The 17042-nt window shown below is 40.6% G+C and overlaps 1 protein-coding gene across 1 annotated transcript in view; it reads left to right on the top strand.

Annotated features, from left to right (window-relative positions):
* Positions 1-11220, top strand: part of LOC139720573 (tachykinin-like peptides receptor 99D) — a 31076-nt gene extending 19856 nt beyond the window's left edge. Inside the window, exon 3 of the mRNA XM_071631920.1 lies at positions 11098-11220. Coding sequence (XP_071488021.1) covers positions 11098-11220 — 123 coding nt within the window. The remainder of the gene's footprint in view (positions 1-11097) is intronic.
* The last annotated feature ends 5822 nt before the right edge of the window (positions 11221-17042 follow it).

Below are 17042 nucleotides of genomic sequence, written 5' to 3'. Positions count from 1 at the left end.
TTCCCACTTTCACCTTTTTTAACCTCTTACGTCGTTTTCCATAACTAAAACAAACAAACACACACACACACACACACACACACACACAGCCCTTCCTTGCTAAAAGATTAATATGATGCACTTGGAACATAATGTATGAAATATTCAAATACGAATGACGCCCCCTTAAATCAACAACAACAAAGAATATAGCGTATTGAATAAGTACATTAGTGTTATCGCAATCCATTCGTCAACTGAAGGTTCATTATGACCGCTAATATGTTAACAAGTTTGAAGATTTTATTTCCTCGCAATATAATTGCAAAGTACACTGGGGTCACTCTGAACAGTAATGACTCCCCAACATGCGCGCGAGCACACCACAACGCACTGTGAGTGAGAACTGAACACAAGAAGAGAATAACACGACGCCTTGGAAGAGCTTGGTACATTAAAAGACTCCTCACTCAAAACTCTAATCTCATTTCCTTTTTTTCCTCATCACTTCTTCACATCAATGCTTGGTAATGTCAGATAGAATATTGAAATTTTCACTCGTATGCCGTTACTCTAGTGACTGATACACACGTGAGTGTATGCAAAGTTCGTATGAGCCATCATACGTTCTGATAATATCGCTTCTGACAGCACAATTTGTCTGAGGAATTTTTTTTTCCATGTCCCTGAGTCCTCTGAAGTAAGCGTCTAAACTGTACATTTGAAATCTTTTTAGACTCTCGGATGTTTTCAACTGTTTTTTTTTTTCGTTTTTTTTTCTTTTTGCGTATGACGGTCATATGATCATGAGTAAAACGTGAAATTGACTTGTTAGTCTGACACGACGCAATTCGAACCGTAAGAGAGCTTAAAGAGATACTAGTAGTTACTTTTAATTTCAAGTTACTTTTTAAATTCAGGTTTTTGACATTTTTTGTGAGATATTGAGAAACCTAATATGAAACATGAAAGAGCATGTAATTACACGACGGATTCCACATTTATGCGATAGAAATTTCGACATTTATTCGATGAAAATCCTACTAAAAAGTGGGACTCACTTTTTATTAAGATTGCTTTGTTTAACTTTATTTTTGGATGTCTCAGCCATTCCAACAACCGATTTTCATCTAATTAACGTTGAATTCCTCTTATACCATGCAATGGTATGCTCCGTATCATTTCAATAGTGCTTTCTCGGTATACCTCGCAAAAAGTTACAAACCCAATCCTCATCTCCACCAATACTATACTATCCCTTTAAAGCTGTTCAAGGTGTAACGTGTACCTTTTGCACTTTTCATGGTGTATACAGGGGAGAAAGAGACGATGTTGCTGCTGTCCTTTCTCGAGTATCCATGTAATATAAGAAGAAGCAGATTATTGAGAGTGAATCCAAAGCTATGAAGAGTTCAACTCTTGCTGTAGTTGTGCATGCTCTCTTTACTCTTGGTCTGATTAACTGTCAATCAGCATGCAATAAATCTGATTCTATTAAGGATCATCTGATAGATCATGATATTGATGTTCTAGCATTGACTGAAATTTGGTTCAAGTCTGGCGAGCCCCAGAGTGCGGCGAGAGTAAGTCCTTCTAGATACAGACTGCTTCATGTCCCTCGCAAGTATCGCAGGGATGGAGGTGTAGGTCTCTTGTACAAATCGAGTCTGTGCTCAAAAGCAGTAAGAACCAACATTCATTCTAACTCATTTTAGTTTATGGAAACTGATCTGTCACATGGTACTGCAAGAATCAAGGTAATTGTGGTCTACCGTCCACCACTACCACGTAAGAACTGTTGTACGTTTACTGAGTTCATCCATGAGCTCTCAGTTTTGTTAGATAGACATTCCTTGTTCACTGGGAAATTGTTCATTCTTGGTGACTTTTATGTCCAATGGGAAAACCCACAATCCAATGACACCAAAGCTTTCCAGAGACTTCTCCTAGATTATAATCTGCAGCAGATTGTGGATGAACCTACTCACGAGTCAGGTCACATTTTAGATCATCACCCATATTGATATGGAAGGCATAAATTCAGTGTGTATCCAGACTCGATATCAGATCACAGCTCTGTCCACTGTCTCCTTCAACTCGAGAAACCTAAGCCTGTGAAGAAGAAGATCACGTACCGTAAGTTGAAGACTATTAAGGTTCGACCTGAAACATTCCGGTCTGTTTTCTAACACCTGTGGTGCTGTGAATGACTCGGTTCATCAGTATAATGTGGTGCTGTGAATGACTCGGTTCATCAGTATAATGTGGTTCTGAGAGAATATTGTTGGACAAACATGCTACTGAAAAGACGTGTGTAGTTGTGGAACAGCCGGCTGTCCCCTGGTACAATGAGGTTATCGCTAATGCAAAAGGTACGCGGCGACAGCTTGAAAGCCGATGGAGGTGAACTCGTACCCCGTCTGATAAACAACTCTTCAAAGAGCAGAGGAATCGAGTTAAGCAGTTGTTCTTGTGTGCCAAAGCTGCCTATTACAATAAACTAATAGTTGATTGTGGATCTGACCAAAAAGCACTCTATGCCATCATCAACAAGCTTCTGTACTGGAAGACAGAACCAGCTGTGGCACTAGGGCATCATTCCTCTCCTGGTCGTGTAGCCTCTAAATTCTCAAGGTACTTTATTGGTAAGACTGAGTCTATAAGATGCAATTTACGGTCGGACATGTCTCTTACTGTAGAGCCAGAGTCAAACAGTGATACAACCTCAAGTGATGAGCATCTTACTACACTCGCGCCCACAACTCCGGCAGAAATACAATGAGTTATTCGCAGCTCTCGTGCGAAGTCATGCTCCCTGGATCAAATCCCAACCTCAATAGTTAAAGACAGTTATGAACTAATGAACTCCAGGATAATCAATGCTTCCTTACAGGAAGGAATGTTTCTAGATGAGCTGAAGCTGGCCCATGTCACTCCGGTACTTACCAGAAGACACCCTTAGATCCGGATGAGATGAGCAGCTACCGACCTTTATCTAACTTGCCGTTCCTTGCCAAAGTCCTCGAGAAAGTAGTTGCCGAAGAACTAATGCCACATCTCCAGGTCTGCAACCTCTATGAGCCGATGCAGTCTGCTTATAAGATACATCACAGCGTAGAGACAGCTCTCCTGAAAATAGCTGATGACATCTTGCGAGCAGTTGACAACAAGAAAGCAGCCATGGTAATTTTCTTGGATCTGTCAGCTGCATTTGACACAATTAATCACAAAGTCCTCATCCACAGGCTGCAGCAGGATTTCAAAGTTGGCGCCACTGCTCTTGAATGGTTCAGATCTTATCTCCATTGCCGAAGACAGTCTGTGAACATCAATGGAACTCTGTCAGAGGAGGCCTTCCTGACCTGTGGCATCCCACAAGGTTCAGGCCTGGGACCCTTACTCTTTACGCTATACACTTCCCCCCTTGGGAACATAGCACGTTAACATGGTTTAGAATCCCACTTCTATGCAGATGACACTCAACTTTATGTGGCATTCGATCCAAGAGTGGCAGCTGAAGAAACAGCAGCAGCTGCGAGGGTGACCGAATGCCTGTCAGATATCCGACAATGGATGGTGAAGAACTTCATGAAACTCAATGACGACAAGACTGAATGCCTCATCACTTCTTCTCCACAAATGAGAAACAAGATTGTCTCCATGGATTTTCAGGTCGGCGATGTGTCTGTCTCTCCTGCAGATAACGTTCGTAACCTTGGGGTCTACTTTGACTAGTCTGTGAGGATGGATAGGCATGTTTCGCAGGTATGCCAGACTGCTTACTTCCAGCTTCGTAGCATCGCAGCTATTAGACCTCTGCTTACAAGGACGGCAGCAGAAAGCATCATTCATTCACTCATAACATCAAGACTGGATTTTTGTAACAGTCTTCTAGCTGAGCTTAGATCTGCAACCTTGAACAGACTTTCAGAAGTACAGAATGCAGCAGAACGCTTACTCACCGGGCTGAGGAAGTATGATCACATCACCCCTGTCCTGGCTGAGCTGCATTGGCTTCCCATCAAGAACAGAATTGATTTCAAGATCTAACTGCTCACTTTTAAGGCCATTTATGGTCTGGCCCCAGGATACCTGTCTTCCCCAATCGAGCGACGGCAGCCTCGCCCTAGCCTTCGTTCATCTGGCCTTACTCTCCAGGTGCCCATCACACATCTCAGGGGATACGGAGACCGGGCATTTTCCTCTATTGCTCCTCGCCTATGGAACTCCCTCCCATCTTTCCTCCGTGAAATTGACAAACTGGATCACTTCAAAGCCTCACTCAAAACTCACATTTTTCACCAGACATTCAATTGCTAACTGTCTTGGAGGAGTCTGCGCCTTTGAATGTTTCTATAACAGATATATGGCGCCATACAAATGCTGTGGATCATCATCATCATTTAAGTTTTGAGGGGATAGGTAGCTACGATTTCTTATCCACGTTATCGAATTTCCGATCATTCAACCCGTTATCATTGTTGACTAAGATCATATCGTCATGGTTACCACGCCCCAGCTAGTGGCTCGTCTCGTGAGATTTCCTTAAACCTTCGGGGGCTTCAAAAGCATCTCGAGTTCCTCGGCGAAACTGACGAAAATACACAGGCTTTGTCGGATTGAAGGCGAAGCGTCGCGGACAAAAGCCTGCTCTTTCAGTAAAAAACAAGCGTGGATATAAGACTATAGGGTAAGAAGCCTCAGGTCTGTGAACTCCAGGTAATTTTAGGTTTAAACATGAACGCTACTCTGTTACATGTAAAACACATAAAACTAGGAAAGAACTTTTCTTGAGGTCCATGAAGAAAAAGAAAGAAATATCTTTTAATCTACGGTATAGTGTAACACGAAAGCACTAACCACAATAAAAAGTTAGTTACACAAAATTCGTGTTTACGCACGTTACGCAACGAGGAAACTTCACTATGTCCTGCCACGCCATATTGTCATCGTACACAGATATGAACCAATCACATGGAAATAAAACTTAGATGTTGGCTGCTCCAGAATGACTGTTTGAGACTAAACCTAATACATTATATGTGTGAGAAAGATTATATATAATATATATATATGAAATACCAAAACATTGGCCAAAATAAACGGTGACACCCGGTCAGGAATTAGCCAAAAACTGAAATTGAAACAGGTTAATCCCAAACACCACTCTCTTCATCAGTTGCCGGGGAGCAAAAGGTGAAAAAGGGTATGAAAGAATCGTTTCAGAATCGGGCATGCTTTTGCAAACATGACCGATCCCGGCAATAGCAAGACGACTCTTCTCACTAACCTGTTTGCTTCGAAATATGCTCGCAACTCACAGTACCGTCTCCATGGTGAAAGATCGCGTATCACTATCGGCAACACAAGCGGTATGGAGCATTCGCGCATCCCATAGTTACGTCACAATGCTAAGGCTTGGGGAATACCCCACGCCTTTGAATGTCGATGTAGCCACAGATTGAAGGAGGCTTTCTCTGCAACGCTACACGCTACCTTTTCCAAAGCCTTTGCCTTAGAACGTCTAGCACCAAGGCGATAGAGGGAAGGCAGAAGAGCATGAGAGGCAAACCCCCTGCACCCTACCTCTACCGGCCACACTGATGCAGACCATCCATTGTCCTCACAGCATGCTTGGAGTTCTTCATACTTTCTTGCTTTTCGCTCGTGAGCGTTTTGCATGTTTGCCTCATCACATACTGTGAGTTCCACCATGGCTACTAATTTCCTCTCGTCTGAATATATAACAATGTCGGGTCTCAAATCTGTGACAGCGATTTGCTCTGGAAACACCAGTCTAGAGTCCATATCTGCCTTCACCTTCCAGTTACTTGCTGAAGCCAGTCGGCCCATATGCTTTTTTTTTCGAAATCCTGGTCACCGTTTCTCCCTGGCGTACAAACCGGTATGTTATGGGAGAGACTTCCAGAGACTGGATTCTCTGTCCTGGCACTCACTTCCTCCTGAAGACCATGAAGGATTACTCTCAGCACACGATTATGCCGCCATATATACCGACCCTGTTGTAGACTCAAAGGGCAACCAGCCAAGATGTGTGATGTGGTGCACTCCTCTCCACACAGGACACAGGCATCACTTGCAGCGAGGCCCCATCTCTGCAGGTTTTTGGGGGACGAAACCGTATCACAAGTTGTGCTTATGACGAACTGTAGAAGTTTGGGACTCATATTAACAAAGTCTTCCATTTCAGATAGCGATGTTTGACGTTCTCCCACGAAGTCCACCTCCCCTGCACCCCCATCTGAACTGCACGCACAAAATGTTCGTCATCATGCTCCATAGCCACAATTTTGCCAACTTCACACCGCCGCTCCTTTTTGCTCATTTTCTCCAGCGATGGGCGGGATTTTGAAGCTCCTACCCCTTGGCACCAAACTTGTCCCCTTGCAATGTCCTCGAAATGCAATCTGCTTTCCGCTCTCTCCACAGCTTCCTCAGGACTCCACTCTCTCCCACATCGAATCGTAGGCTTCATCTTCTGTACCGTCTCATCAGCGCTGTCGCGAAGCTGGAGTAAACTATTTACTACCGTTCTCTTCAGAATTTCAGTAAGAATGTCCAACGGTAAGCAAAGTGTCGACTGTTTACAATAGAGCGCGACAGAAGATGAACTGCAGCTGACCCCAAGCCACCTACGTAGCAACTTTGACACTAATGTCTCCATTCGTTGAACCTGAGAAAGCGCAATGTCATATAGCATCAGTTGCCACTGAATCCGAGGTAAAACAAGATGAATATAGCACCAACATTTCATGATTCCAGACAGCACACTTTTGTCCAGCAGTTTCATCCAATTTCTAAGGGAGTTCTCAATGGATAAGCGAGCCTGCCTGTCATTCAAATCTCCATTGATCTTGCGTCCTAAGAATTTGACTGGCGTATCATGAATCCCGGGATCCTCTGCCCGTCCACAACAAAGGTTTCTTCTTGCAGAACTTTCCCGTGGTCCAATACGAGCGATCGCGATTTCGCTGCCTTGATCTTCATACGGCTCCAAGTCATAAACTCATTCACTTTGTCCAAAACCTTCTGCGCCGAGTTCACCGAAGATGTGCAGATGGTTATATCATCCATGTATTCCTTTAAGACAGGAACACGGATACCCCTCTTCTTCAAGAGATATTGCTTCGTCGAGATTTGGCTGACGAAGTCACTCAAAAGATTGAAAGTCGAAACAAAAAGAATCGGAGACAAGGTGCAACCCATGAAAATGCCAATTGAAAACTTCTGCCAGTGCGAGGTCCAATCCCTTACCGAAAAGTGCGCGTACAATCCGGTGTAGTAAGATTGAATAAGATCAACAGAAGTGTCGGGAACGTGGTACCAGCGAAGAGCAAAACTTATCGCCACGTGGGGAACGGAGCCGTACGCGTTCGCAAGGTCAAACCAAATTACGGCGAGGTTCCTCTGACAGGTCTTGGCATCTTTGATGCTTTCCCACAGAGTAGAAACGGGCTCTCATACGCCACAATGGCCACGTATTCCTCCTTTCTGCACGGAGACATCCATGTAGTCGTTCATTCGAAGATACTGTTCTAATCTCCAGGCTTTGAATTGCGAAAAACAGCTTAGTTTCCACATTAAGCAAAGAAATCGGTCGGAAGTCAGTGATTGTCTTTTCATTTGAAATCGCCGATTTTTTAATGTACACACCTTCTGCTACTCTCCATTGGATAGGGATCTTCTTTGTTCGCCATACAACTACCATCACGCGAAGAAGACGTGGGCACTTCTTGTGCATTTTGTATGGAAGACCGTTTTGCCCCGGAGCAGAAGCATTTCTTGCCTGCCAAAAAATTACTTTCAACTCCCGGAAAGATGGGGCAGTGTCTCTGAAAGGTTGCGAAGGCGGATCAGGCTTGATTGCGCCCTCCCATTCTTCAAAAACATATATATACACTGTATATATATATATATATATATATATATATATATAGTGAAATATTTGAGCGAAGAAAATGGGTTTCCAGAGGGATATATGTAAATATATTATAACTCCTGATGGCAATAGTGAAAAAAAAAAACCAAACGAACAAAAATGCGTTTGGCTGAATGATTTTGTTTACACTGTAGAAGTAAAATGTACCGGGCTCTGCATTTTGAGCTTTGTTTTAAGATCAAGTTATTGATGCTGGGCTTCAAAGAAACCCTAGAGAAAAAGATGTGCGACGATCGAGCGGGAATTTGATTTGATTTGATTTTGATTTGATTTATTCACAAAATGCATATACATACATTATTCACAAATATGCACATAGTTTGTACATGAAACATATTACACATTTTGTCTGGATCGTCATAAGCTATGAAAAGCTTGACTGGGACGCCCAGTATGGATAACGTACACATATTATGTACATAAACATCATTAAAAAAATGTATTATGCGCGTTCAATTTGTTCATAGATAGGAAGATGAAAGAAAGAGAGAAAAAGAAAGAAAAGTGAGAGGAAAAGATAAGGAGAGGGATACTCTACATCATGGTAGTTAAAAGTATACAAGATTGACAATTCTGGTAACAACTAACATAGAAAGACTCGCTGCTATTATGTACGTAGTGTAGAATCTTTGTAAATATTTTCGTAATATAATGCATGCTCGACATGACATGCATTATAAACACTTTTACACACACTCGTACACACACACTTACACACATACACCCACGCACACACGCACATTCTATCCAAGCATATTATGTGAAATCGAATCTCCATCGCGCGATCAAGTTATCTTCAAAATCAGATATACATTGTTTCCAGGTAACGTGAAATAGGAGACTGGTTATGTATTTTGTGTTCTACTGCAGAGAAAATTGATTGTATATGCTTGTGTTTTTACTGTCGGGGATATCAAGACTCCCACCTACCCGCAAGACAACTAAAGAGAGTTTAACAGTTATAGTAACTGACCGAGATGTAATTGTTTAAAACATAAAAAACTAGGCTACACTCTGGCCACCCTTAGGTCTTGAACAGAAATGGATACTTTGTTTTCGTGACATCTGTTTGTTTCCATTCAACAATAACAGGCAATACTTCAACAGTATACTCGCTCTTATAAATAGATATCTCATCAAAAACAAGCTTAGCGATAAAAATGGAAAATCAAATGACCGAGTGAGTATAACGGACCCTGCAAGCTCCAAACATAAGTTTATTCTTTGAAAATATAGATTGCTGTATAGGTTGATTCATGTTTACATCATGGGTCTCATAGTACATGATGTGCAAGGACGTTCCTACGTATGTCTTTAAAATGAAATGACTATTTGCTTCAAAACTTCAATTCCCTCATAAAGCATTGCATCTTACACTATGCAGATGTTACTATTCATTAAAATAATTCATTGTTCTTACCATTGCTATTACACTGAGGATGAAAATGATGATGATGATGATGGTGATGATGATAATAGTGGTGACGATACTAGTGGTTATGATGATGATGATTGTGATGATGATACTAGTGATGATTAACTTTATCATTTTTATCACTTAGATAGGCAGACAGTACAATATGGGTATTTGCAGACATTCAGTCATTACACTTTAAAAAATCCGGGTCAGAACTGGCCCGTAACCGGGTCCGTTTGGGGTTACACCCCGTTCCGGGTCAAAAACGACTTGGAATTCGGTCATGAAGACTCGGAGTGGGGTCACTCTTACCCAATTCACGACTCTGAATGGGGTCATATCTGACCCCATTCCTTGTCATTTCTGACCCGGAACGGGGTGTAACCCCCAACGGACCCTTTTCGGGTCACTTCTGACCCGGTTGTTTTAAGAGTGTAAGAGGTGGTTCGTAAAGTAACAAGCTGTCACAGCAATGACTGAAATCGCATCTCGATTCGGTGACGCTTTAATATTTCTACATTTTAGTCAAGCATTACACAAGTGAGAACGTGATGGCATTGAAAGAAAGGCTTCTTTTCGATTTTGTTGGCTTTAAATATGTCATATTGTGCACACTTAAGGTCGACCAGATCACTGCAGGGGAAAATTACTACATTAAAACTTATCCTGACATCTGGCAAGGACAAATTGATGTAAGATTCAGAGTGACGGTAGAAATATCCTTGTATTGACTAGAATGGGAGGAAAAGCTAAAAATTCGTATCCAGGACAAAAGAGAAATTGCAAGGCAAACAACGTGGAATTAAAATAGAGAGGGACAAAATCTGACAAACACAGCGAGTATGATTTGTTAGCAGGTAAACAAGATGAGGAGTTACCTTGTCTGAATTAATTACTAGTTAAACGAAGGGCGATTATTTCATGGAACGGCCATCTTCTTGCCTGATGCGGTAAAATGTCAATCATGAAGATGCCATCAGCAAAGTTCTGAAGGTCCTTGAAAAGCCGTATCCGAGTTTAAAAAAAAGAACAAATAGACAAAAATAGATCAAATTGACCCTGTCATACTCTATCAGCCAACGAGGCCTTCTGTCCTAAACGAGTTATATATAATAATATAGCTAGGAGGCAAAAACACAATTGCTGAAAAGTGGCTGAGGTAAAGAAATTTCCGTTCCACTTCTACCGTTTTAGGCGCTACCGTACATAAAGTCAGAAAAAGAAAGTGCGATTGAAACTTTGTTGAATCAAATAACTGACCTTTATAACCTATACAATCATGTTACATACGATATTAGTAAGCTGAAGTGTCACACAAAACAAGCCTTTTTTATACAACAATGTGATTATACTTTGAAACAAAAGCAGACAAACTGCATGCTTCTTTTTTATTTCGTGAACTTAGCAGCAAATGAAAGTGTACCCCTCATTGCAATTGTCATCAGCAAGAGCAGGTTTTTTTTTGTTTTTTTTTTTTTTTGGGGGGGGGGATCATAAATGCTAAGGACATAACAAAGAAGCTACAGTTCGTTATTCCAAAAGTTCGTTATTACGAAGGTTCGTAGTTCCGAAAATGAAATAAGGTTCGTTATTCCAAAGGAACCTTCGAAATAGCATTTTTTTTTTGCCTCCGCCACGAAGTGTCGCCGGAGGCGATGGGAAGATTCAAGGAGGTACAGAACAAAGCTATAGTAAACAATATCCTCATCAAATTTTCTTTATTCCTTTGTCTTCATTGCAGGCGGATGTCAGGCGGGTGTTTCGTAGGTGTGGACCGTGGAAGGAGAGCATAAAACCCAAGGGGCGATATCGCGGGAGACTTAGTCTGCAGTCTAGCTTGAACACCACCCGGACTACCACCTAGCTTTCGAGACGGTGGTCGATCACGAGGAACGGTCGGAGAAGCGGAGACTTGAAATTCGGCTTGACATCGCTGCCTACGACGTGAAAGGAATCTGTAGACGTAAAAGAAAAAAAAATCTCCGCAGCGATCGTCTAAATTTCGCACGGTATTCACGACCGTGTAACGGGATGTGCGCACCTCAACCCGATGAAAACCAAACCTAGCAAACATAAGCCAAACGAATTAAGATATAGCAGAGGGACTATTCCAACTTTTGGAACGCGAGTTTGGCTGAATTAGATAAAAATCAACTTGAATACCGCGCTTGATGTCTATTTTAGTCAGATTTATCGGTTTCTATACGCAAGAGACCCTCTATAACTTCATCGAAGTCAGTAAACAAAAGTGAATACTATTTGGCTTTCTGCAGCTGTCTGCAAAGACTGTAAAGCGGGCACGTTTTGTCCAAGGTATTCCTTCTTTCCATCAATCAATTAAGCGTAATCTTGGAGGAAAGTTTATCGATACTTTCCTTGTCATTGTGTTTTCAATTCTTGCTATTATTCTGTATTGTCGCCATTCTCATTTGGGATTTGATCTCGCAGTTAATGTTGAAGTTGTAATCTTGGAGGGATGCCGTTGCATTCCCTTGAATGGGATTTTTATTTTTTAATTAGCACGCATGTACATTTTTCAAATCTGATGGCTGTACCAATTCGGAACGTCAGGGTATTGAGTGAAAAGCCCTTAAAAAGAATTGCGTCGACTACTCATTTCTTCTCATTGTACAGACTTGGCTACCCGTGGAGTGTTTTTGAAGACGCCTCATTATTTCTCCATGCATACAGTATTTACAGAGGGCCACGTCACGGTGTCCCTAAAGTCTATTTTTAAATTACACTCTCCCTTGCAGGCATTTGAATGAATTCTCTTTTTTTTTGTATGGTGTGTCTGGTGGCTATCCTCCACTTGCTGTACGGAATAATCATCTAAAGTCAGTGTGCAATTTTGTGTTTAACTGTTAATAGTAAATCGGCAGAATTTCATCATTCCAAAACTCTTTCGATTTCGACACGCGTGGTATTATGTAAATAATGTATGCATTTTAGGATATTTGGGCTCATTTTTGAAATTGGCAGCTATGGAGTGTGCATCATTTCATGCGCGTTTCAGTCTGTTTATTATTTAAATGAACTGTATGATGCAAATGCATGTTGACTGTGCTAATTCATGATACCCTCAACATGAATTCAGTTAAACTGAACATATCTAATGTCGTCAAATGAATGTCTGAGTTCGTGCCAATGATTATTTCATAATAAATTTTTCTTCTTTTTTTTTCTTCAGATTACTTTGATACGTTCATGATAATCAACGTTCCAACCCAAGATTGCGCCATTGACATTTATGCCGTCAATCATTGGTAAAGCAATATTGCGATTAACGAAAAACATTGAAATACACCTTTCAATTGTTCAATATGAACTTAGCATGACTTGCATGCTACTGTGTTACTGCTGTGGTCACTAAAGGACATTGCAGACTTGCAAGTTACATTCGGCGTATCCATATAATCTGAAGAAAAACAATAGAAAAAAATTATTATAAAACATATGACGCATATTTAGGTATTTATTTGGACACATAGGTAGTATTGAGAGTATCATGAATCAGCACGAGTCAGCATGCATTTGCATTTTATGGTTCCTTTAAGTTGATACAACAATTCGAGAAATTCTATTTTTTTTTTGTTTCATTTTCCGTAATAAAAAAGGCCTGCAACCTTTACCATAGGGTGTTGGGTCGATTTTTCAATACATTAGGTGTATTGGATGGAAAATCATTGTCTATAATAGGCTTGCTCAGGGAGATGTCTGTGAGGGTATGGTGGGTGGTGGGGGATGGAATGTGTATGAAAAAGTGTTTTGAGCGAGAAAAAACAAATCTCCCTTTGCAGGAAAATATCCTTCATGACTTGTCTTCTCTTTCTCATTCCCGAAACGACTCCTAACACATGCATGATTAGATGACCTCTGGCAATCTGGGGGATGGCGTCGAACAATATATCGCTCCACCTAATGCTATACTAATGTGTGGCTCTACGCTTTAAAGTAATTGTATGCAATCTAAGTGTAGGCCTTGTTTTCGATTACAGCCACTAGTCAGCCACCAGCCGGTGCTTTCGAAGCGCGTTTTAAATACAACTGTTCGGGTTAACCAGGTTTAGAGTCAATTATTAAACCCCTTATTAAAGACAGTCAGAGTAGTTAACTCAATCATCGCCCACCCCCCCCCCCATTTTTTCCCTATCATAGAATGCATCATTGCTTATAATCTAAAAATGTATTTCCTAGGTACTCAAGAGTGGAGCTGACACGGCAATGAATACTCTGATTCAATGGAAACTTTTCCTTTTTTTGTAGGCACGCTCTCTTGTACTATAATGGTAGTGCTCCAATGTGTTGAAATAAGTGACACTAAAAAAAATCGTGTTGTATGCTATGTTGCAACGGCATAGGGATAAAGGTGTGGTTATACGTTTCACCAAATTGTTGGAAATACCTATGTTAATCCTTGTGTTAAACGGGCATCAGCAAAACATAATACACACTTTCACACCCACCCACATACACACACACATACATGGCTTGTATGTACTGCGTAATATATATATTTTTTAACCTATGGCACATAATTTATTTCGGAAGCCCATGCACAGTTTTCGGACGAAGTTAACATTTAGTGTTATCTGGTTATTGTGACTTTTTTCACACCTGTAATAGTCGTGGATTCAAATTCTTATTCACAAATATTTCTAAAAAGTATGTTCGCACGAAAATTGAACCAAAATTTTCTGACCTACTGTACAGAGGGAAGGAGTCATACTTTAACACCAAGTATAGGCTGTGCATAGAAATTCTCTCAAGTAAGACAAGTAATATGTTGCGTAAATTGTGCAACTCCTTGCTTGTCTGTTTGTGTGTCTTTGTGTGTGTGTGTGTGTGATAGAGAGAGAGAAAGGGAGAGAGAAATAGATGAAGAGGTATAGATAAAACAGATCACAGGGTTCATATTATTATGACTTTACACATAATGATTGCCGCTCTGAAGAGATTCTCCTGAGCCTTTTGCTGTGCTGATCAGATTTATCTTTATTCTATTACTAGTGTTTCGTATTAACATTACCTATCGACTATCATGTCATTATTACTGTCTTTATGGCCCTCTTCTCTTGATTCTTGTTTCCATTTTTATTGTCATGTGCGTCTTTGGTCAAATTGCAATAAACTTGCATGTCGTGGTCGGTGTACATAAGCACTTTGGCTTTGATTTCCTTGAATTAAAATAATTGACTATTTTTAGAGAAAAACTTCAGTGTTAAAACAAACAAACAAACAAACAAACAAACGGAAAGAATTAATTTCGAACGCTCTAAATTGCCCCGACCTCTTGCTCATTGTATGAAATCCTCTCGATAACTTCATGAAAACAATATCAAGTTATATAACGGCTTCCTGGATTAAGTGTGTATTTGTTCACCTCCGCCCTTGTTTCCATCGTGTCTATATATACCTTACTGAAGGTGTCCTCTCGTACCTTTGTGAAGCCTTGTCGCGCTCTATCGTCGATGCGTATTCACAATGTACCTCCGATTAGGCGAATCTCAGTAGACTGCCAATTCCTGCAAGAGAAAATGATCTACTGCTGTAGATAATTCACTACAACCACTACTACTATTTCTACCGCTCCAATGCAATTTTCTTCTGCGACTGCTACTAGCAGGACAACTGCCACCCTTTTATAGTACTACCATTATTTGACTGCAATTAACATGAACGTATGTATTGCTATTACTTTGTGTTCATAAAAATATTTCTGCTGTTGCTATTACAATCTACTTGAATTTCTCCTACGACCACAACAACGACTACAACTACCACGTTTACAATTACTGCTTCAGTGCTTATACTTGTTCTCTGATAGCAATTCTGTTCAAACTTTTACAAGCGATGATTTAGTAAATTGCTTCTCCAACATCTTTTTTTTTTTAAAAAAAACCTGTGTCTGGTCTACTTGCTGCAACTATCGCCGCTACCATGCCTGCTGTTACTATAGGTATACACCGATGCACAACTTTTCACAGTCACGATTTCTCCCATTGCAAAGATACTAACAAACTGTTTCGAATTTGGTTATAAGCAATCTGATAAATTTGATGTCATTCTTCTTTTTTTTGGCCATTGTTACTGATATGATATTTTACCATCGTGAGTATCACCTGTTTATTATTTTCATTATTTTCACCTATCTAACGTCAGTATTGCAGCTAGTATTGTTAGGGAAACTTTAGCATACCACCACATTAACTATTTCAGCACTACTACCACTACTACTTCTGCTGCTGTTTTATCTAATCATTAAGCTACTAAGTACACGACTTACATTTTAATAGGAATATTTTCTATATTTGAATACGTCGCCTGTGTGCCTACACTATTTGTGATAATTTTGCTTGTCCCTACCACTATCATTCTTTCTCACGTTGGTTGACTACATAAGATACATAGTAGTAATTATTGTGTTCTCTACCATCACTCCTTTCATACCTACATTTCTTTCTCTTCCTCCTCCTATTCCATCACATACGACAACTATAGTACAACTACAACTATACTACTACCAATGACTATACATCACCCTACTGCTGATATTACTACTGCTACTACTACTACTACTATTACTACTACTATTACTACTACTACTACTACTACTATTACTACTACTACTATTACTGTTGCTCCTTCTAATAGTACATATGTTCTGTGTGTGTGTGAGGGGGGGGGGGGTCCTGATTAACATCCACTGCCGGTCATGCTCTTACCAGAGACGGCATGCAAAATGTGTATTTATACGATATTCAGAATTGTTTTTTTTTTTGTACTTACGAAGTGGTAAACAACTGCTAATAAAACGAAGCCTGTCCTTGCTCTCGGTTACCACTGTTCATTATCATATTTTACTGCTGCTTTGGCAACTATACTACCGCATTTGCGACAAGATACCTTGCAGATTGTATTGTATCTAGTTTCCGTTTAAAGGTTATGCAAACAAAGATATGAAATGAAATTAGACCTTTAACCCACAGAGTGAGGACTCAGTGGTACCATCGTATTAACAGGGCTGTTTTACAGAGGGGTCCCTGCAGATGCTAACGCTGACATTACCAAAGGCCCTTCTGCGCTTTCCAGTATTATACATGTAATGTAATTTTGGTTTTGTCACCACACCACGTATCATCGTTTCACTAAGATCTGGACTCTGCTGATAAGCAGAAATACAGCTGAGACGGGGCGAAATCATGGCAATATTTCCAAGGCACGTTGTATACTTCGAGACGAGACATCTGCTCAGATATTCCTACTCTCATCAGATGAAATCGCATACGACATACAAACTCTGTACTAAATTCTTGTCAACGGAGGAAGAGAACATCAGTCAATGCTATACTAGATGTAGCCATGGGCATCAAAGTATACACCTTTTCACCAGATAGACACTGCATGTATCAAGGACTATTTAACCAAAACAAGCAATTTACACGTGGCCTATTAGCACGACAGGACCTCTTTGACTCGAACTTCGGCCTCTTACACGGGTGATATTCGTCGTTCCGAAAATGTGTTAATCTGAAAATGAAATAAGGTTCATTAATCCGAAAATACAAGCACTGTGCGTACTAGCGAACCTTTGGAATAACGAACCGGGTTAACGAATCCTCGGGAATAACGAAATCTATTACATTTTCGGATGAACAAACTTTCGGAATAACGGGCCTTAGGATT

This window comes from Diadema antillarum, unplaced genomic scaffold (assembly GCF_040938485.1).
Source record: "Diadema antillarum isolate AM-2024a unplaced genomic scaffold, OU_Dant_1.0 scf00000129, whole genome shotgun sequence".
Classification (NCBI taxonomy): domain Eukaryota; kingdom Metazoa; phylum Echinodermata; class Echinoidea; order Diadematoida; family Diadematidae; genus Diadema; species Diadema antillarum.
This window is presented reverse-complemented; position numbering and strand designations above follow the sequence as displayed.